Source organism: Struthio camelus, chromosome 6 (assembly GCF_040807025.1).
Source record: "Struthio camelus isolate bStrCam1 chromosome 6, bStrCam1.hap1, whole genome shotgun sequence".
NCBI classification, from domain to species: Eukaryota; Metazoa; Chordata; class Aves; order Struthioniformes; family Struthionidae; genus Struthio; species Struthio camelus.
In genome coordinates this window covers 23,043,963-23,067,360 of record NC_090947.1, presented here as the reverse complement: position 1 = coordinate 23,067,360, position 23,398 = coordinate 23,043,963, and the positions used below count along the sequence as shown (strand labels likewise).

Here is a 23,398-nt window from a genome sequence, read left to right as displayed (position 1 = left end):
GAAACACACAAAAACACAGCCTAGTAACTAGCACGGATAAATCTATTCTTCATAAATGAATCCACAAACACCACAAGCAAAACTAAACCCAAAAAACTGCTTAATGAAGAGAACTGCACTGCCTAGACTTATACTGTCCTTCTTACAATATGATAAGCTCTCGCTTCACCTAATAGACTAGGAGGAAAATGGCTTGGAAAGGGAGGTAGGACACTTTACCTTTAAAAATACTAAAGCACGAAGAAGAAGGGATTCTGACCTGAAAAAATAATTAGATAAAATCTTGATGACAACAAAGACTCATTTTATAGCATATTGTTTTTTCTCTCCCATATATTATAAGTTTCTAATATCTGCTAAAGATCTACCACAACTCAGAACAATACTGAACAACTATTCTTGTGTTGAATTCGACTGAACACACAAACACACTTAATCCATACTCCTTGTTTTGGGCCTTCCAGAATGGCAAACTTCAGTTTAAGAGGCATTGTTCTGATTTTCTAAAAATGCCTTTTTTTTTTTTATTACACACACGAAGAAAGCTGAGCTGATACTTTATGATGTTAAAACTCTTCCACTCCTCCACCCTATATACCTTTTAGGAAAGGCTAAGGTTTGAAGTTTGTTCTTAATTTTCAATAATAATACAAAAAATAAAAATCAACACGTACAAAAGTGAGCAAGATTTAGGACAGAGGAATTAAGTTGTTTTCTTTTTCTAGACCAAACTGGTTAAAAACAAAAACAAAATAAAACACTAGTATATGACTAGAAGATCAACGTATATTGGTTAGAAAGGTAATTTAAAGAACGCTCTAGTAACGACATCATGTTATGCCACAAATGCACTAACATATTTCCAACTGATTTCAGCACATTTTACACCAATTCATTTCCAATAAATTTATTTTCTCCCTAGAAGTTGTATCTCACAGTTCTTGCAAGCCCCGTAGATTAACTGGAATTCTGTATGTCTTCTTACTCAACTCATTCTCAGTAACCAATGCACAGAAGGTATCAGATGGTCAGAAGACCTAAGTCAAGATTTATGGTCTTAAGGAACGATCATAAACAGACACATCCACCACAGAAAACAAAGTACTATAAATAAGTTATAAAGAGCCTTAATATATGTGCTATTTTGATATGACATTTTCCAATAAATAGTTCCCCTGAAGAACGGACATCGTATCGTGACGTCATACTGTAACATGCACAACGCTGAAAGTAAAGAAGGAGGGGAGCTTGAAACACGTATTTCTTCTTTGGAGTACATATAATATTCAATGTCTTATCTTCTAAACACCGTATTTGAACTAAAACTATGATCATTTTCTACAGGCTATAAATTCTAGTTCAAAGGACAAAAAATGAAAGCTTCGTTCTCATCAAATATTTCTGCAATTCTTTTTCCGGTAAGAACAGTTATTTTAAAAGGAAGGCAAAAGAGAGAAAGAGGAACATGAAGAAAAATAACATTAAGGACTTCTTACTTTGAAATTTTTCAAAACTTCCAGTACATCAACTGTTAAAAATCTTTGGTAGAATAAAAGTTTTACCTTTCTAATAAAACTTCTAATAGAACTGTCAAAAACAGATCACTACCCATCAAGACTAAAGGATTCTACTTAGAAAGAAAGACTTCCAGCGTAATACCCACAAAATGTTTTCCTACTCAAAAAGCCATAACATTTGCAAAAGACAAAACCCTGAAGCTGCTCCATAGTTACTGTATTTTTCACCTCTAACCATATAGCAGATTTATTACGAGAACTGGTTTCATTACAATCTTTTATGTGCAAATATGGCCTTCACAATGATATCACTTTAAAAGATAAAACTTTAGACTCTAAGTTACCAGTGTCAACCAAAATATTCATTCTCCAGTCTAAATAAATAAAGATCCTTTCAGTTATAATTCTCTAAATATCAAGGTAAAAAAAAAAATAAAAGCACTAGTATTAAAGAGAGCACTAATAATGTGGGGATTTTATTTTCATTTGCTTTATAATGAAAATACCAATTTATCACAGGACATCTTCTCTCCCACCACTTTTATTAGGAATGAGGTGAAGAAATAAAAAGACAGCAATCTCCCTGAGGGCCCAAATAGCCAGAAAGAGGGTATTAGGGCGCAAGAAACCACTGAGAATTGGCTGAAGTATAGCTGCAAAAGTTAGGTCAAAGCTGTGGAACCACGGAGAAACCAGAATTAAGCAGAAAAAACAACACTTCGCAAACACAGCTAAGCAGCGTACGGGCCTGATTAGCGTAAGCCACAGGAGTGAACGCAACAAGCGTCAGAAATCCTGCTTGCAGCATCCCCTGCATCTGCCTCCCCAGAACCAAGAGCTTTTTGTGAGTTCTGTGGTAAGGACAAATGGGAAAGATGTCTGTTGTTAAAACCAGGTGATCCTAAGGGCATCAAAAATTCAACAAGGTGAATTCCAAGACCAAGATCTAAAGTAAGCTTTTTCAGATGTACACGGCCTATGAAAAGCAACCAAAATATTCACTTGTATGCTTAGCAATTTTCCACTAGGTTGCCCTTGCATATATAGTTCAGAACGTCTCTTTTAATAACTTATTTCAAGGCATGTATTAAGTATGCATATACTTTCTAGCCAAGACCAATAAATAATTCTCTATTACTTACAAAACAAAAAAATAACAAACCACCAGGAGCTACAGTTGCTGGACACAGTGCTTGAAGCACTGATATGCTTTGAGCTCAAAGTACAGTCAGAAAATTAGTAAATATCTAAAAGGTTAGCTGTATGTGACAGCACACAATGGAGGGCTCTTAAAGCACTAAGATTTCCTGTTATGCTTCAGAGAAGGAGAACAAATTTTTATTCTCCTACAGGTATAGCTGTAGAAGTCTAACGAAAAGAGAATCCAGCACTTGCAAATCTCCCAGTGACCCTGATCAGGCTTCATTTCCTCTAAAAGGCATTCTAGCATTTTGTTACCCTCATACTGATCTCTAAAGCACTAAAGGAGCGAGTGCTCTGTTCATAACGTCTTCATTAAGAAAGTATAATGCCCTTAAGTTTCCACCTAGCTAAAACTGTGCAGATATCATGATGAGACAAAATATATTCCTTACTGCTTCTGCTGCTACCTCCCAGCAAGTGGAGACAGTACCAAGGAATGTTCATCTTCTCCCATGACCTTCCTTTTGTCTCACACTGAAGCTCCAAAGGATGAAAATCCCTATTCTACCTCTACCAGATTCCCTTTGCAGTTTTGTAATCAACTAGCAGCCTCTAACTTTCACTCTCTGATTTTTTTGAGGACATCTGTGAGCCTCCAATGCTCATCAAACTCCTAAGCTAAAAAGATCTTTAATAGGGCAGATCATTTCTCTTGTTTGTGTTACCCTTCAGTGTTAAATGTTTAAGTTAAATTTCAAAGGATGACAATCTACAGTGAGATTTAAAGTTTATCTATTAAATTCATATGAGTGAAAAATACATTTGACCAATGTAAGTTTTAACGCCCTAATGACAGCGAAACTATCAAACAGACGGAAGTCCTGAGTAAGCAGCTGGAACCAGAGCTCTGAAGCACTAAACCAACTTTTGACAACATTTTTTTTTATTTTAGTTTGTTGCTCCACTAGTTCAAGTCAATAATGCATTCAGTTCAATTCAGTTCACTCAATGCTGACAGAATAACTGACAATTTAGAAAGCAGGAAAGTCTGATCTTCTTTTCCAAATGATGAACACGAAGGACTGGAGATTGGATTTATCTATTAATTCCAAGTCTTGAAAGGCACAGTGACCAGAAATAACTGACTCAGTTCACAAACTGCAGACAATTCTACTTCCGTAATCTGTTCTAAATGCAAAACATATTTGGATATATTTATTTCTTCTTATATATCTAGCACAATTAGGATTCATATTATTTAGCCAATAAAGTCAGCTAAAAGCTATCTATAAGATGGGGAATTATGTTTCTTAAACATTAAGAATCTAAGCTACATAGCTACTTAAATAAATGCATATAGATGCGTACCCTCCTGCCTCGCAAGAAATATGATCAAATTAGACCAATTAGAATCAACTTTTCTTTAGGAAAAATAATTAACCACAAATGCAAAATAAAATTAAAAACAATTATTTAATCAGGATTTCCTGCTCGCTGATTTAAGTCATGATTAAAATTAGCAATATAATCACTCTGATTTCAGTCAATTTTTCCAGCATAGACCCACCCACAAAGGCTCATAACAGCAGCCTTCCCCCCTTCACCAGTCTTCGGCATGTCCACCATCACTTAAACCGTTCAGCTCCTGCGTTGTGGGACCGTGTTTGAGTAAGCCCTGCTAAAGCTTGCAGGCACCCGTGGTCCCACCACCGACTGCATCCTCCCCAGGGACAGGCTGGGTGCCAGGATTTTTCTCCAGCCCATACCAGAGCTCTGCTCAGGAGCAAGTCCCCAGGACAGGCAGTGTCCGAGTGAGAAGCTGAGCCTTAGTTTCTCTCCTAAGCAGAGCATCTCAACAAGGGTTTGGCTCTGGGTAAGGGATACAGGATCCCGAAAACCCTTCATCCAGCTCACCACCCCTCCTCTGTTGTTAAATACTGAACGTGGAGTACCTGTCCCTTGCGATCTTTAATGACGCATTACAGGTTTTTGACTCACAAGCCCACCCTGGGAACTGGACTGTGTTTTGGAGGTCAGCTTCTGCAAGGAGCTTTTCTGGGTTTTGTTTAACTGTTATCCAGCAACTATAACACTACGCTCCATGGAACTATCCTTCAACGCTGCTCTTCTAAATAGAAAAGTTAATTACTTTTCTTCTCCTCCTCAACTTTTTTTTTCTTTCCACTTAGAGCAGTCCAGCAAACCAAATTTCCTTTTTCCTTTTTCACAGCTAAAACACACCAAACCAAACAAAAGAGAAGCTCATAAAGTGAGGCCAAAACTTTCTTTTTCCCTTTATATGCTTTTGTGTTGCAAGGGAGTTACAGTTCAAGAAATATTCCACTTCATAAACACACCTAGCTTACTAAATTTAAATTCGTTTACTTCTGCCAAAATTTCAGTGTGGAGGTAAGAAATCTAATATGGGGGTAATCTAGATTGGGAACAAATACTACTTCAAAACACTAAATTATATCAAGACGACAAAAAGTATAAAGGATTATTTAAACTTGAGTTATTTTCCATAATCTCTCATCCTTTCTTTAGGTAGCAAAATTCTACAGATCTAACTTTGACCATGACACACACACACACAAAATAGACTTTCCTAGGAGTGTTCAGAACAGTATTTTGCATGCAGTTAGAATTACTGAGCTCTAAGAAAATCCAAAGTAATGTCAACACTAACTGCAGAACTGTTATTACACTGAAACATGTTTACTTCAACTCAATGTTGAGAGGAAAAAAAAAAAAATCAAACAAGAAAAAAATTATAGAAAAAAGAGAAATAATATACCTGTTATTTGAATGGAGATAATAATAAATAAATGTAGACTGTCCTAAGAGATATTGATTCTCTTTCCATTTAAAATGGAATAAGTTAATGGGAAACCCCATTCTAGGCAGATTAAACCAGAATTAAAACAAAACAGTAATCCAAGTTTCATTTACTCAATTCTCTGCAGCGCTTGTCTTCTGGAAAACTAGATTCCAATAAGGATGGGCCTACACTTAAAAAAAAAAAAAAAAAGTCTTCTTTTCCCTTTTCTCATTTGGTCATACTATAACATCTCATACGAATTTGTCAAAAGCATCAGCTCACTCTAAGAAACACATGTGCAACAAAAACAGCAATATTACAAGCTGGAATCTGTGCATACCAGTGGAACAACAGTAAGCCTTACACAAAACCTGCTCACACTATAGTTGGCCTAAATAATCTTTTATGATTGCTATGTTCACTCTAAGTAAAAATACACTCTCATCTTTAACTGTGAACTGCTCCTATACTACTTTGCTCCCACGTAAACCATCCAAATCCAAAAAAATCCTCAGAGCTCTACATCTACAGTTAAATGATAAGAAACAACAATAAACAAAGTTGCTGGTTAAGAAAATAAGAGAGTTGAGTTTTTTGCCACAAGCAAACAACAGAGAAAAAAACAGAAGTTTTAATAAAATCAAGTAGCTTTCATGTTCATATACTACTATACTGCATGTAGCATGCATGACACAAATCTGCATGTAGAAGTATCTTCTAGATGGGAAACTTAAGGAAGAACCTGCACCTATAGGCTCAGATGGACAACTACCATTACATTTTAGGTAATAATAAATGAAAATGATAAATACATTTATCAAACTAGAAAAAAGATTCACCATCAAAATTTGCTACATCTGTAACATTAGTTCTTTAAACAGTGTTAAGTAACTGTCATGGGTTCATTTACCATGTTGTCATCATACATTAATTTGAGCTCTAATTCTAAATCTGAAATTCACATTCCTATCATAGTAGTTCAGAGCTGTATTTGGCACTTTGTTTTGCTTTTAGTAAAATGTTTAAAACCAACAGCATGCACACATAACAGCCTGCTAAGTATTACGCTTGACTATCGGACACCGTGGCACTGCTACCCTCCCCCCCCAGCCTCCAAAAAGAAGCAGTTCCAAGATATTCATACATGTATGCCCCAAAATCTCTTCTCTGTGCTTTGTCTAATAATAACCTGAACATCCCCAGGTTACAAAACAGCACCTTCTAACTATGTCCTTTGGTTATATTAGTTACACACATAAATCTGTCAAAAGCTAACAAACTTTGAACATGAAGTTGCAGGACGGCCTTCGATGAGCTACAGCACAAGGTTTATCTACCCACTCACATACTGCATCTAATGCTACATAACAGCTCTTCCCATATTCTTGATTGCACATTTTGTAGGGCTCTTGAGTAAATGACCAAGTATACCACACAAGTTATTTTCATATAAAATAACTGACACAACTACAGTATGTTATGCAAGAATATCTGAGGAGCTAGAAAAGTTGTAAGAGACCATATAAAATTCAAAACCAGTATGTGGTAACTTAGAAACGATACTGAAATGCAAACAAGAGATAGCTCGGGTGTAATAAAACTGTTCAGATACAATTGTACTTAAGTCCACTCCAATCTTTTTATTTTAAAACCCTAAAACAAAATTCCAGATCCATAGAGTTAAGCCACGGTACCCCAGAAGTATAGCTGTTAAGAATATAATTAAAAAAGTTAGTGCAATCTGTAGTGCATTTCAAAAAAGATGAATTCTTTTCTTCAATTTCACCCTGTATTGTCCAAATAGTTCCTTTTCAATACTGTCACGGAATTTTTTTTTTTTTTTAAAACAATTCTGGGTGACAGCTATAAACCAAAGCTTTTCTTTTTGCTTTCGCCAAATTAAGGCTTCAGAGAATATTTTTAGGACTTCCTAAATCAGGGTGCTGGGGGTTTATGTTCTTAATAACTGGAATCTTTAAAAGCTAGTGTGAGAAATGCGGCACATGCTAAACTTTCAAGATGAATCACGTGTAAGGCCGGCTAGACCACAGCACACATGACGCGCTCTGAAGGCCTGCGCGTTTGAAGGCAACACAGGCATAACTGCCACAGAAGTCAATGAACGGGATTTGAATCAACAAATCCAGTGGCAAAACTAGGCCACAAGCTCGACTCAGTGTCGAACGCATCGTATCTGGAAATACTACCTGCTCAAAAATGGTATAGGCATATAGACGTTAACGCAAACGCAGAAAACGCACAGAGTGTTTCTCTGATCTAACGTAGGCCTACATCCTTACGCACCACTTCAAACAAGCTAATAACCTCTGCTATCGTTACAAGGTCTTACAAGTTAAGAATCAGCGGGAGCGCAAACTCCTACAAACGCACTGCATTTCAAATATTTCAAACTTACTAGTTTAGCAGGGATCCGACATAATTCTTACACATATATAAGCCAATGTCTATGGACGTATTAACAGCATGTTTTTATTCTATGCTCTACTGCACAGATACTTTATCACAAAATATACCTACATAAGGGTGTGCTACTAACACTCCATAAGTATAAACGCAAAATATGAATACAAGCCTTGCTGAGAGCTTACACTGATTTTCAAACAGAACTGCCTCGTGAGATCATATAATTACCACAACACAAAAACACTACGCAAATACAGTAAATTACAATACCAAGCACATATCAGGGTTTTGTGATTGCTCTCTAACCTCTGAATCTATATGAACAATGTAAATTACAGTACGCAGAAAAATCAAACAGCTTAAGTCATAAGAAGGAAAAAAAATGTAAAAAACATCACCACCACTTTAAAAATTAATTTTACAAAAATGTTTTTCCATGCCTAAACAGACATACTCAAAGAGCACTGTTTAAAATAAAGAGATATGGAAGTTGTGCTGCAATAATCGTTTCATGCTTGTATGCCAGGTATTCAAAATGCATCCAAAAATACCTTTCATATTCCCTCTATATGAATATTATATTCACCCATATTCATAACAAACGTGGCAGTGAAGAAACCTACGCTCAATAAACTTAAACTATATATTTAGCTGGGGTTTTTTATTGGTGGTGGTGGGTTTTTTTGTTTGTTTGTTTTTTGTTTTTTAAGAGCTTCAGTTTTCAAGAGAACACGAGCACAAAATGCCTGCCACTTTACTCAGCATCTTTAACATACACCGTGATTTCTTTCCAGGTATTTTCTAGAGCATTTCATGCCAATCTACCCAGAGGAGCGTGTGCAAAAGTGACAAAGAGTGATACAACTCTGACAGCTACCGGCATGGAAAAATCAGAGGAACTGGTACTTCCTTACACATTTGCTGGATACTGAATCCTTGTTATCAAGTCCTTGTACTGCTTACCAACTGAAAAAGCTGCAAGACTGTAAATACAAAGACTCCCCAATCCCACTACTATTCCTATTTTAAGGTAGAAAGTTTCCTGCTTGGCCAACAATGTTTTGTACTTTAGCAGAAAAACTATATGGCATTCGTTAAACCGGGGCACACCAAGTAACACGATACGACTGTTCAGTATGCATGTATCTGTGCATAAAAGTTCTCCTCCACCACTGACTGACATTCAGCAAGTAGTTATTTCAGCTAACAGCACCGAGCAACCCACTAGCTGTATAACTGCTACATCTTGTGGCAATGCATTTCAATGCAAGGAGGAAAAACAGACAATAACTGAAACGGAATAATAAAAAAAAAAGGACTTGTTTGCTCATAACCTTCATACAGATATTCCCTGCAAACACCCACAACACCCTGCTCTCGCTGTCGGTGTAACACAAGAGGGGAGGAGCAGGGGAGGGAGGAGGAAAATATTATCATCTCAGACGTGATGGAGGAAAGGAGAAAGTTGCAGTCATTCCGCGGTGGCTGCACGGTGCCCTGTCACTCGCGGCTACGCGACCCACCGCTCTCCGGGGCGCCTTCCCGACAGCAACCAACGCCGCGGCGTCGCCCTCCTCCCCTGCCCTCCTCCATGATGCCAAAAGCACCCGACTCCTTCCAGCCGGCGGCGGCGCGGCGCCCGGCGCAGCCCGCGGGTCACCCGCGCCCGGCGGCCGCGGCGGGGCGCGAAACGCGCGAGCCGCCCGCCCGCCCGCCCGGCCCCGCCGCGCCGCGCCGCCCTCCGCCGCCCAACAACGAGCCGCTCCCGCTCCCGCTCCTCCCGCGCCGGGCCGGGCCGGGCCGGGCCGGGGTGCCGCCGCCGCCGCCGCCCGCCCCCGGCGCGGCTCGGCCGGGCCCGCGGGCTGACCCCGCGCCTCCCCCGCCGCCGCTGCCGCCGCCCGCCAGCCCGGGACCGGCCTCCGGCGGCGGCCGCCGGGCCCCTCCCCGAGGGCCGGGCCCCCCGCGCAGCCCCGCGGCGCGGCCGTTACCTTCCTTGGGCGGCTTGCCGGGCGGCGCGCCGGGGAGCTGGGAGGCCGCCGCCGCCGCCGAGGCCGCCGCCGAGCAGCCCTGCAGGCTCGGTGGGGACGTGGAGAGCCGGGACCAAGATGGCGGCCCCTCCAAACTTCCACTGCTACTTTGGACACTCATCAAGCTACTTTCCTGGAGCCCGGCAGCCGCCGGGGGCGGCGGGGGAGGCGGCGCGGCGGGGGGACACCCAGCGCCGCGCTCATGGCCGGGGGGCCGGCCCGACGGCGGCGAGAGGAGGCCGCCGGCGGCGAAAGGGCTCCGGAGGCAGGCGGGGCGCGGGAGAGACGGGGCGCGGGGCCGGCGCAACCTGCCCGCACCTCTGCACTGCGTCGCCGCCGAGCAGCCGCCTGTGTGCGAGGCGAGGCGAGGCTAACCTTCCCTTCCCTTCCCTTCCCTTCCCCGCCGCCGCCGCCGCTGCCGCCGGGGAGGGGAGGGGCGGGGCGGGGCGGGGAGGGCGCAGGCGGGGCGGGGAGGGGTCATGCGCAAACACGATCGCGAGCCGAGCCAGCGCCGCGCTCCGCCGGCGCCCGGCCCGGCCCGGCCCGCACCTGCCCCGGCCCCGGCCCCGGCCCCGGCCCCGGCCCCGGCCCCGGCCCCGGCCCCGGCCCCGGCCCCGGCCCCGGCCCCCGTGGCTGCTCCCCTCCTGCGGACCGCGGCCGGGCCGGGCCGGGCCGGGCCGGGCCGGGGCGGCGGAGCAGGCGGCCCCGAGGCCGCGGCGGTTTCCTGCTGCCGCGGCCCCGAGGCAGCCCGGGGCGCCGGGGCCGGCGCCGGGGCCGGGAGGGCGGCGGCGGCGGCCCCTCGCAGGCCGCGGGTGCGGGGTCACCCTTACGTGGGACCCCGCAGAACAACCCCCAGGTCAGGCTGCTGCTGTGAGCGCCTGGCAGCGGCGGCAGAGCTGAGCGTGTCAGTTCTCTGCACGCTTTAAATAAACGTTATTTTTACAGCTTTTCCCCTAGTGAGACTTATCTGGTGCCAGCTGCTGACGGGGGTCTGCTAGACTTCAAGTGTGTGTTTTTCTTTTCCGAACAGGACCGCGTGCCAGCAGAGGCCGGGGTCGGAGGGAAGCCGCGGTCTGCAGGGACGAGGCGTTACTTGGAGGCCGTAACCTGCCTTTGCACCACGCGTCCACTCTCACCGGAGGAGCTGAAACTCGGGGCAGGAGCCAGGCGCCGAGAACCACCACCTCTCGCAGATGTTTCTCTCTCAAAAGGGTCCCAGCGGTGCACCAGCCCCGGCCCTGCGTGTCATACAAAATGCACCCCTGTGCCTTAGAGATTGCTGATTTCATTTTGAAATCCGTTGAGTTAGACTAAAATGCAAGTAGAGCTGCATTTAAACCCAGTCTTCACTTGTTCATTCCCTAAAACTACCATAATCTTTTCTGGGAACACGAGATGCGTGGTAAAGTCAGTTCTAGAACAAAGCCTTTTAATTTATAAATGCAAGTTAAGGACCGCAATAGCTTTGATTATTTAGAAGAATCATGGCTTGCAGGTTTATGGTATTCTGCATACACAGATAACTATCTTCATCACCTAGGCATGGAAGTCATTTTGTAGTTGCTGTGTGGAGACATCCTGGCCATCTACCAACCCATTTTTCTTCTGAATTTTGAGAATGGCAGGAATAGACTACTGATGTTGGGTTGCAGAGCTGTACACAACATGGATATTACCCGTTCTTTCTCTTCCTTTCTAAGTGACATCTGTCAAATTATCTAAGATCTTCACCTCCCACAAGTATACAGCATAGCTGCAAGTTTCTTAGCAATTAGGTATTAACCTGAAGTAAAAATTAATATGTTTACTTGCTAACTAGATCTGTTACAGGACATATATTTAGTAACAGATAAACTTTTTTTTTTTTGGCAGAGAGACGTATTGTGATGTTTTGACCAAGACGTGTTTGTTTTTTAAGGGCTTGATCATAGAGAAGATTTTTCAGGCTTTACCTAAGCAAATTACACCAAGAAATTACTAGTAGTCAGACATGAAGTAAAGCAGTTACTAGTTCACTCTGTGAATATTAATGTGCAATATTCATATTTAGCAGCTGGTATCGAAACTTCTTGCGAGGTTAAAAATAAAACATACAATCCCACAATCCATACCCTAGCATAAGTGAACATGTTCCTCCTTTCCTGATGAGTATATCCTCCTGCAGCATACTGTTCTTAAAATATGCCAAGAAAGAAGCAATACGTTAAAGAAATTCAATGTCTCTGTTTATGCTCATTTGCATTCAGTTAAGACAAACCTCTGCTACCCTCACAAGAACATACATAAACAAGCTTTGTTTGTGCCACTTTGGCTTATACGTATGATACTGTTGTCTACAAGGTATTCCACTGAAATTGCTGGGACTCCTTGTTTAATAAAGTAACACTCACCATGACTAGGGGGGATAACACATGAAGAGAAAGATCATTTTCATTACTTCTTCTATCAGACATGCAGTTTCAATATTCTGAAAATTCTGAGATTTCTTGCAAACTGCCCTAAATTAACACTAAGAAAAATAATCAGATCTTGAAAACATCTCACATGGTGTATCAGAAGACTTATCACTGAGGGAACAGGAAGTGAACTTACCTGCACTGCAGGATTCCCCACTAGAGGGCTCATTAAACACTACAACTGCTAGTTGGCAGAAATGTGTATTTTTTGCAAAATCCAGTTTAGGGTCTAGGGGATCCTGGAGTTTCTCAGTCTACTTTTCATAATATAGCAGCAGAACCATATCTCTTGTTTCTGTGAGCTGTTGATGTAGTCTGAAGCAGAGTGTGAATTATATCCTGACTCCAGATGAGACAGTCTATTTAGCTTTTAGAATATGTGGAGCTGGTATGTTTCTCCTTCGTATTTCATAGAAAACCTACTTTTTAAATGTTTTAGAGCTGACACTGATTTACAGTATCCCTTCCTTTGTAGAGCTACATTGCTTCAGTATTATCAGTTTAATGGTATCACGGTGGGAGAGAAGAACAACTTCATTGATACCTTTTAGAAATTTTCACACGCATTCTAAAAGACTTACCTTATTATAGGACTTCATAAATGTGAATAATGCTTTTCAGAGGACTGACAATGTCCTGCCCTCATTTTGCACTAAAACTTTATGGTCCAGTAGCCAGATGGATAACCTCTTACTCACAGTGGTGGGCAATCAGCTCAGTGCTACCCCCACAAAATGTTAAAAACTAAATCCAATTCTCAAATAGTTCTGAAGAAGTATTTCTCACTCTTTTATCGTTTCTTTTAAATAGTAAATATTACATTTTTTTCTTTTGGCCTTCTAGTTTCCAGGAGCAGAACAGTCTGCTACCAAGATTTCCTGTGTAATCACCACATATCATCATCAGCCATAACTTGAGGTAATAGATACAGGGAAATCCCATTTCAGTGGAGTGGCACTGGATAATGAAGAAGGTGCCACATACAAGGGAAAACTTAATTCCAAGCTAAGTCTGAGAAAGCTCATTTAGTTTTGCTAACTGCTAAGGAAGAGGATCTCAAAATGCAAATCAGAACAGGAAGGAATAAAATGCCTATGTTCTATTTCTCACATTAGGGTATGTCAAATGCAAGTTATCAAAGGCTGATCACTGCACCAACCCTCAAATCAAGGATGCTTGAAGAACAGAAAAGGATTATGAAATTTCATTATTCTAAAGACAAAAAAAGCCAAATAACAAAAATTCTGAAATAAAATTGCGCAAGCTGTCAACTTTGCCAATGGAATTACTGTCTGAGTAACTCTTATCACAGTAAGTTCACAATCTACCCATAAATCTTTCAAAAAGTAAGAGAAATTAACTAGGAGATAGTGAAGGTAAGGGGTTTAAGGAAGGGACTGACAGGCTGCATAGGGAAAGTAAGTAAGACTACTGCAGGAGTTTTAGTCTCTAGAGACATTCACCTTGCATCTATAGAGGAAACAGTGCAGTCAAGTCAAATGTCATTTTCAAAACTTCTACATACATTCTTTACAGAACAAAGAGACATAATTTCAAACACTAAATATGATACAATCCAAAGTTTATCCTACATGTTCTTGAGGAAGAATATTCTATGTTCTTGGGACCAATTACAGAGGAATGTTTTTCCCTGTTCCTAGACCTTCACCTTCACTGCTCTCAAGTACTAAATAGAATTTGGTTTCCTCATGAGAAATAGTACTATTTTAACACCAGTCATACACATTCTTAATAGCTGGCTATGTCATATCTATCCTTTTCCCACCAAAATCAATTTGATCTTAGCTGGATTAAATTTTAGGCCAGCAGCAAATTCAGACACCAGAATATCTGAGGGTGGTGCCTGATCAGGTCATGTAGCAGATTATACGAGTAATGTCTGTTTACATATAGTTTCTAAATTAGAACATCTTTTACTTATACCAGTAATTAGAAGGGAGACCTCAAGTTCATAGGACAAACAGGAGAAGTAGGGATGGAAGAGGAACTTGACTGAGCAGGCTTGTACTTTTTCTAGGAATGCAAGTCAGGATTTCCAGAGTTATGATTAATGATAACATCACTGGAAAAGCTATATGCTTCAGAACTTAATTCAGTCTCTTGACTCAGCTAGAGTTCAGGGAAATGTCAGGGATCAGAGATCATTAGGGTCCTTCCTTTGGATGTTTTTGTGAGTTAGTTCTTTCACCTGCTTCTTTTGATTAAGAGTTGTATAATAAATCTGCCAATGGCATTGCATCTCTTCTTTATACCCTCTTATATCTTTACCCAGAAATATTCAATACGTAGCTTTCTTTCCTCTTCCTGGACTTGGAGCAAATTATCTTCTTTGACAGACAGCAGAGCACCCTGGCCTTGTTTCTGTCATATCTTTCTCAAACAAGCAATTATCTTCTGTAACCAATATTCAAGTTTTTTGATTTATCCCATCAATTATTTGTGGTGCCAGTGAAACAGGTTTCGTTTGTTAAGAAGACTTCAAATTCTTTCTGTTAATTCCCTGTCATCCCGGCACGTCTGGGTAACAGAGACGTCAGATGTGTGAGCGGGTTGCCTCATTTGTTTCTCTTTACTTCTCTGCAACCCTTTTGCAATTTTTCTGAGTACAGCCCTTTATGCTGTTACAAAGGTGCTTTATATCTACAGAGGTATTTCTTTAAGGGACAAACATACGCTATTCCAGTATGCTATGCTGATGTACCAGTATATCTGCCAGTGTAGACCAATTTTATATGTATGTATATGTATAAATGCATGTATACCCACACATATACACATGCACTCACATACCTCATATACAGAAGGACGTACACACACCCTATTACTATGCCCACACCAGCAGCCAAACTGTTCTAATTTCATGGGGGAAAAAATATTCTCCTGACTAAAACAGACAGAGTGGTACAGCAACTTGTATAGAAAATGCCTAAATCGTTTCATCATTAAAATGAAGTATTTTTGACAGTTCTAGCTTAGATTGAAAGTGGAGTTCTGGAAAAGTATAATTTAGGAAAAGAAAATACTGTTTCCTGTCCTGGGGAATGCTGGAAGTCTGTAGCTCCAACACTGTGTCCTTCCCATTCCTGATATAGCTGAGTGCCCGTGAGGACCCTCCCCTTATCACACCGGCACGCTCCTGTGCAGTCATGGCTAAACCACAGCTAGAATGTTCCAGGCTGTGCTCTGATGTTCAGAAGATGAAAAATGCAGATTTGGCATGAGTACAAAGTAAAACACCAAGTGACTTGTGACAGCAAACGCACTACTGTGATAGAACATTGTCCCAGATTGTTAATACCTTTTGCACCTGATTCTTACATTGGATTTCTGTTTATGAGCAAATAGGAATATTGTGCTAACCTTAATTTTTATGTTTAGTTAAAATTTTCTAAATCAGATTGAAAACAGTGATATTTTAATAGGGAAAAGTTATTCAGATCTTGATTAAATCAATTTTGAGGCACAATGAATTAGAGCTGTCTCCCTGAACCACATACTAAACTACATGCTTTATGGTTTTTTTTAATATAGGCAACTCTGAGTTAAAAGGTAAAAAAAAAAATATACATAAGTAATATACCAGCAGAAATATCTTCTCTACGTATACCAGCATATCAAGCTGAAGAGAAGCCAGAATGAAAAAATGGTATCACATTAAGCCTACTTTCAAGAAATAGACACAAGCAGCATGTAAGCAAAGACCTATTTTTATCATCTGTGTAATTGTCATAAACTGTATTTATCATCTACTTCTCATATCATCACCAGCAGTCAGATCCAGTGATCCACCTCTGCTATGATTACTTCTAGACCAAATCTCTAAGAAGCCTGCAGATGGCTTCCCTTCAAACCAAACACAACACAAAAATTAAACTCTTCTCTTCTTACCATAGAAATGTTCCTCTTAACTCCAGTCTCCCTGCTCTAACTACTATTAGCTATATTCCAGCCAGAAAAAGGACACTTTTACAATCCTTTCTTGTGTGTCATTTTAATAAAAAATAATTTGGTTTGGTTTTGTTTTTTCTAACTGATGAATACAGACTTCAAATTTTGGCCAAATAACATCAATGATAAGCCTGACAGATAATGAAATATTAGAGATTAAAATGACAGTACTATAATTTACAGATTCAGCTCCTCTGTCTCCTTCCGGATCTAGCTGAGCTGGTCTGCCACTTCTTTCAGGATGCCCCCTGTGCCAGGAGTAGGGGAACTCCTGTGCTCAGTCTGATCTGACAGCCACCTAGTCCAGTGTCCTGTCGCTGGTTCTGTCCAGAGATGTCATAACCCTCCAAGAAAAAGATAACAACCCCATAGTCAGCAGATTTGGGACAAGCTTTCTCCTACCCCCACCCCCACCCCCACCCCCACCCCACAAGGTCCTGGAAAACAATAGGGCAGGAGACAAGCTGCCCTGAAGATACCTGAAGGTACTGAAAACAACTTCTTATTTCAGATAGTTGAGGAGGTGATATGGGAAAATGCTATTCTACATATTATCTAGCTTAATCAGAAAGTACTAACTGATAAAATGAAGGAGGAAAGGAGGAATGTTTTATGTTTAACTGATCACAAAACAGTAAAAGTAATGATGCTAAAGAAGACAAGGAATAGCACAAAGAGATGGGACTTCAAAAAGCAGATTTTAGTTGGCTTGGGGAATGAATGGGTGGGTAGATCTTTTGGAAGAAATTCAGAAGGAAAAAGGAGCATAGGAGAGCTGACAGTTACTAAAAGAGGCATATTAAAGGCACAACAGCAGACTATCCTGATGCAAAGGAAACACGGAGAGAGAGCAATATGGCTTAATCAGGAGCTCTTTAACTACCTAAAAAACAAGGATGAATCACACCAAACAAGAACAGATGACTAAGGGCAAGTTTAAAGGAATAGTCACATGGGGATCAAATCAGGAAGGCTAAGAGACTAAATGAGCTAAACTAGGAAAAGACCTAAAAGCCAATAAAAGTTTATATTCATACAGACACACCAACCCACCCACCCACCCACACACAGAGCAGACCTAAGAGGGAGACAATGGAAGGCTCACATCCATTATCTAGCAGGAAAGATAGCAAGTAACAGATGTCACAGAGAAGACTAAAATATTCAATGCTCTTTTCTGCTTAATGTCTCTGCAAAAAAATCTTAAGATCAGATACGCAAAGCAATTACTTTTAACAAAGGTCAAGAAGCACAGGCCAGAAAAGGCAGGGAATGGGTTAAGTGATATTAAGACACGACGGACGGTTTCAGATCCTGTTGACTAGAACGTGTAGCTGAGATAAAGTATAGCAGTGGATAAAGCCTGCTCCCTTGCAGCCTTGCGTAGCCTCCTGCTCAGATTAGCCCAGAGTGAAAGCTCTGACTGAAATTTATATGGAATATTCATAACAAGGTTCTTCTGCATCAATTTTCCAGTGTCTAATATCATGGTTTCATTCAGACTGATTTCTTTCCTGCCATGGAAGACTGTCTATATACATGCTCATTTTCACAAAAACTGTAGAAATGTGATACCTTTGAGATCCCTACTATCCAGTCCAATGTGGCTGGAAAGTGACTAATAAGTTCAAAAGTTATTGTGCAGCCTGACAAGCAAGTATACAGTGTGATCACATAAATTGTATTTCCATCGGAAAACAGGCTAAAAATTACCCTGGAGCATTTAAAAAGAAAAAATAATCTCTGCATGATGATTCATGCTTTTTGAGAATTCACAGAGTACAAGGGAGATCCTAGAGGACTGGAAAGGGTGAAAATACTGCCTCTCTTTGGAGTTAGAGTTCAATTGACCTAACTTTCATATATACTTCATCCATCTCTGAAAGATACTATCATAGGTTATGAGGCAGTTAGTGTATAGGCATGATGAAGATAAAAATATGATAGAAAACAATCAAGCAATAAGACATTAAGATGTAATCTTAGGATCATTATTGCATCAAACCAACCTAATTTCCTTCTTAGACAGGGAAACAGGCTATTGAATAAGAAGGAAGCAGTTAATACAATATCTGTGCTTTAGCAGAGCTTTTGGTTTGGTCCCCTGTAATTTTGCCTGCAATAAAATATGAAAAATGACGTAGATGAAATCAAGTAACAGTTGACACACAAACAGTTAAATATTTCTCCCAAGACATATTTATCAATGGTGTCCTGACAAATCGGGATGGCACTGCAGTAACATCCTTCAGGGGTTTCTCATGGGTCCTCGTCTATTCAATGTTTCATTTAACAGCTGGTTAATAGAACAGGGAGTGAACTTGCAGAAAATTTGCAGAAAATCTGGAAGGGGCTGCAAACACATTGGAAAACAGATCAGAATTCAAAATATCTAGACAACTTCAAAAACAGTCTAACTTTAACATACTCAAATTACAGATAATGAGTACTACCCATGACAAAAATAAATATATCAATAGGGTGACAGTTTAACAGCGCTGGAGGATTGCAGAAAAGGATATGAAGGTTAGAGTGGGTATCAAACTAAATATGAGTCAACAACATGATGATGTTGCAAAAAGCCATTTCTCATTCCAAGATGTATTAAGAAGCGTGCAGCATGTGAGATACAGGAGCTAATTATTTTGCAATCTTCAGTGCCGCTGAGGCCTCAGCTGGAGCATTCTGAGCAACTTTGGGCAATGCACTCCAAGAAAAATTTAAACAATTTTGATGGAGTTGAAATGAAATCAACAAGAATGGTAAGTTATTTTGAAAATGCAATTTACAAGGAAAGGTTGAAGGAATGGGGCTTGGTTAGTTCAGAAAAAAAAGGACTGAGGAGAGAAAACGGATTTAAAAAAGCATCACACAGAAGGCAATGATCAACAGTTCTTTGTACCTACCTGAAATATAACAAGTAGTTGGCTTAATTTGCAGAAAAGAAGAGTACGCTAGATGGAAAAAAAATAAAAGAACAAAAAAACCCTGTCAACTTAAAGTCTAGATTAGATGGAATGGGTTTGTGGAAGTTGTGGAATCCCCTTCATTTGCGGTTTTTAACAGCAGCCTACACAAACATCAGTCAGGGATGACCTAGTTACCCATTTCCTGCCTCAGAACAGGGATGGACTAGATGATCATTTAAGGTCTTTTTCTATCCCCCTACTTTTTTTTCCTGTAACAATTTCAGTACTAGAGGACCTGTTTCCTTTAAGTTGGCTGCTATAGATAAAGCAGTACAACTGCTGCGTGCAGCCAAGGCCTTAGTAAAACAAACCAAGCCTCCATTTAAAATAAGAAATAATTAGGAAAAGGAACAAAAAAAAAACCCCACTCAGTTTAGTAACTTTAAAACATAAACATGACAGAAAACAAATAGAAACACATAAATAAACCAGATTTTTTAATGACAAGTGCTATTAACATTTTTTAGCCAGCTTTGCAAATCCTTCGTCCCATACTCACTGTATTCTGTTAATAGCGATGACAGAGTTGACTGTCATGTTGACTAGTGCAAACAATAACATGGCAGAAATCATGGTCCTGTGTTAAATTCAACTAAATAAAACTTTGTTCTTGATTAATTATTTATTTCTTAAAATACAGATCTATTGGCCAAAACATTCATTCAATATTCATGACATTGACAAATGAGATTTTTAGTTCTTTTAAAATGACTAAGGTAGTAACAGATATTTTGCTTTTAATACTTAAATTTAATCTGGATTTACTGAAACAGAAAAATTGTTTCCGTTTTTTAACAACAAACAGAAATGATATATGAAATACAGAAAAACAACTCACAGGAAAACTGTGAATGAAGCTCTGTCAGCACCTCAGGGTTGTGATGATAGCATAAACCACACGAGAGCTTTTCTCCTGTGCTTAAGATGCTGTCATCAGAAACCTTCAATGTTTATCCACGGTAGCCTCAGGTATCGCTGTTACCAGTACTTAGATAATATCAAGCTATGCACATGCACAGAAGTACAAAGTGTCAAGCTATAGTTGCAGTTGAGCTGATGACACTTCCATCCTGAGAGCTAACGCAAACTCTTTTAAAGAAACAAAAATATCATTCATGCCTACTGTTAAACTACTAGATGGTTTCTAAGAATTATTAAATAAAAAAATATTTTTATTTCTTTTTCCATTTTTCATAAATGCCAAGAGGGCGTCTTCTAATTATCTAACCATGAAAGAAAGATTCTGCTCCAGTAATATTTTAAACTATTTATTTAAAATGACTTTCCTAGAACTCTAAAATGGTTATGTTTTGTGACCAAACTTGTAGTTCCGAAATATACCATAACATAATAGTTTTGATATGTTCCAATCAATGAAAAAAAAGAAAAGAATCAAATTCCTACTACTTGGGCTTTATCCTATACTTACCTAAATCTGGATAAAAGGAAATAAATTAGTAAAACACAGACATCTCGTTCAAAATATGTGATGTGTGGCCACAGGCTATACATAACGTCCCATATTTCCAAGAGACCCACCAAAAACTCTGATCAACCACTTGAAAATACTGTGAATTATTAGAACCAAAGGAAATGGTAATTTATCCAAGTTCAATGTAGTTCTTATGTTTGGCTCTCCCATTTCTGTAGACAGCCATTTTAATTCTGTATATCTTTTCTGAAAGCTGCTAGCTGCGGACACCCTGAGAAGGAACTTAGTAAAGTAGCAAGACAAGAAAGCAATGTGCCCACTGCTTCAGTTGGGGTGTGATATTTGTAATGCAACTGAGAAAGAGATTAGCTTTATTTTCCAGTCTTAACACACAATTGCAGGCAGGATTTTTACAATGCAGAACTGTGGGTATTGCAGGAGCACTGACATGTATCAACTCACTCCTTTTCATTTTCTGTATTGGATTTGTGATTGTCCTGCATGCCAAAATGTATGCTTTTTTTTTTTTTCTCCCAACCTTGTTTAAAACACACGGAAGAGTTATAAACTACCTAATATATAAATTAGTGTAACTGTTTGGGAAATACTGAGAAGAAAGCGCAATGGTCGCTCCTGTAAAAATAAGTTTATGTACACGCAAAAAACAAACATACAACAAACTGTTCAGCTTGTACCTACAAAATGAAAGTGTGCTTTTGTAGGTATGGTGCATGTAGAATTGCTTCTTTTAAAACCAGCTCAAATTGAAATTGAATTTTAGGCCTTCCCATCTTTCCACCCCTCTGGGATAATATTGCATAGAGAATGAATGGCATCATAAGGGAATTTGTTTGTATCTCATCTCTTTTTTCACCAAATTGTATTCCCAGACTGTTCCCAGCAGCTGTTCATCTAATTCATCAGCAAGAACCATAGAATATATTCAACAAGATTATACTGCTTTCATTCTGCCCCTTCAGAGAAGCAGAGGAAAAGTAGAGAAGTAGGAGATGTAAGAATGCAAAACGTGAGTGTATAGGAAAATGCAAAATTCCCACAGTCCTGCAACGCAGCTAAACCTTAGTTATAGGCAAAGCCCCACAAACTGCCCTTTGATGTGTTAATTGAAATCTAGCTTTCCACATGGTTCCATTTTCTTCTCAACACAAGGGACACTCGCTGCTCTTGAGAAAGAAAAAAATTAAATGCTTGTCATATAGTTTTTCCTTGCTTACTTCAAGAACAAAGGGTCAAGACAGGCATGGAGAAAGCATCCAAGAGCATATATAAAACCTAAAGATTAGATAAACAAATACAAATGCTCATGTATCCGCATATGATAGTAAGACAATTCCTCGACATCTTTCCCTCTCCTGTGCTCCAACACGGACAAAAGATGGTGTCAAGCCTGCTAGGCCTCCTCCCTGTCTTTTCTACTGCAGCCTTCAGTGAGCATAAAGCTTGTTACTATCACAACAAACAGGGATTTTGCAGTTCAAGTGAATCCACTCTTCTGGGGTACAATCAAAGGCTAACTCAAAATAAGGTCATAAGTTAAAGACTCAAACTGCAAACCAACCCAGACAGTAACAGCAGATACTAAAACATGCTACAGTATGCAGAAATGACATTGAGTCTTGCCAGCGCTTTATGAAAAAGGCACAAAGATCAAATCGGATCCATTCACCTCTTGCTTGTAATCTGCTCGATGGCTGTCCAGCAGTGTTTCGCAGAAGAATTACAAATCATAAAAACTAGAGACGGAAAAGGATTCTGTGCATTCTTCAGTCCGTGCAGGATTTTTTGTTATATATTTTCCACTTCTTGGGTCAGTATTGAGCCTTGGTGTTTTTCAGTAGGTGAATCTGCAGCCCAGTAGCTCTCAGCATTCTTCTTCATGGTCTGGCAGTGTTAGCTTTCGTCTATTTTTCTAGAGGGCAAAAGCATTTTTTTCCCCACGCTCTCTCATTAGCTTCCTAGTTCTCCAATTACTGTCCACTAATAATAAATATTTGTATTTGCAGAATCGTTTTCTTGTCCCTACTAACGTCTGTAGGGTAAGTATCCACCGACTTGGCCTACCCTTAAAGCCAGTCTACAGTTTTTAATTTTATTCCATAATTCTTAGTAGAATTCTAAAGTTCTCCAGATTTACTCCATTTATGTAACCAAAGAAAGTTATGTTACATCTTGACCCATAGCTGTTCTTTTCACAAACAATTCACATTTGTTGCATATTTGTAAAAGTCACTCTCAGTATGCAGATACTATGGCAATATGTTGAGTACGCCCAGTTGCTGTCTGGGTAGACGTGCAATTTAAGTCCTTCATTATGACCTTATTTTGAGATATTCTCTCATTCCCATCTATGTTATATTTCAATTCCCCTTTTTTAGATTGTCTCTAATCTGTTGGCCTCATTCTGGTAATGAAGTGTCTATAACTGAATGTTTTCAGACTGGTCTGACAGACGTATGTCAGGATGAATCTGGTATCATAGTTCATATTTTAGAGAAAAAGATTGAAACTTGCATCCTCAGCAAGACTGATTAAGGGACAGCTTGAATCCATAAGGCATTTCACAGCCTATTTCTAAAGAAACCTCCTGTAAGAATAGGAAAATTGAATCTATTGCACATG

General features: G+C 40.0%; 2 protein-coding genes across 6 annotated transcripts in view; both read right to left on the bottom strand.

Moving 5' to 3' along the window:
- Nucleotides 1–10,365, bottom strand: part of TLK1 (tousled like kinase 1) — a 77,282-nt gene extending 66,917 nt beyond the window's left edge. The window contains exon 1 of one of the 2 annotated variants that reach the window (XM_068948634.1): nucleotides 9,894–10,365. In XM_068948634.1, the coding sequence (XP_068804735.1) occupies nucleotides 9,894–10,053 (160 nt within the window). In that variant the 5' untranslated portion in view covers nucleotides 10,054–10,365. The remainder of the gene's footprint in view (nucleotides 1–9,893) is intronic. The other variant, XM_068948635.1, reaches the window with a different exon arrangement.
- Nucleotides 10,366–18,328: 7,963 nt separating this feature from the next.
- Nucleotides 18,329–23,398, bottom strand: part of METTL8 (methyltransferase 8, tRNA N3-cytidine) — a 50,751-nt gene continuing 45,681 nt past the window's right edge. For all 4 annotated transcript variants that reach the window (XR_011141920.1, XR_011141921.1, XR_011141919.1 and 1 more), the window contains 2 exons: nucleotides 19,264–19,311; nucleotides 18,329–18,710 (listed from right to left, as the gene is read on the bottom strand). The gene's annotated coding sequence lies outside the window, so the exon portion shown is untranslated. The remainder of the gene's footprint in view (nucleotides 18,711–19,263; nucleotides 19,312–23,398) is intronic.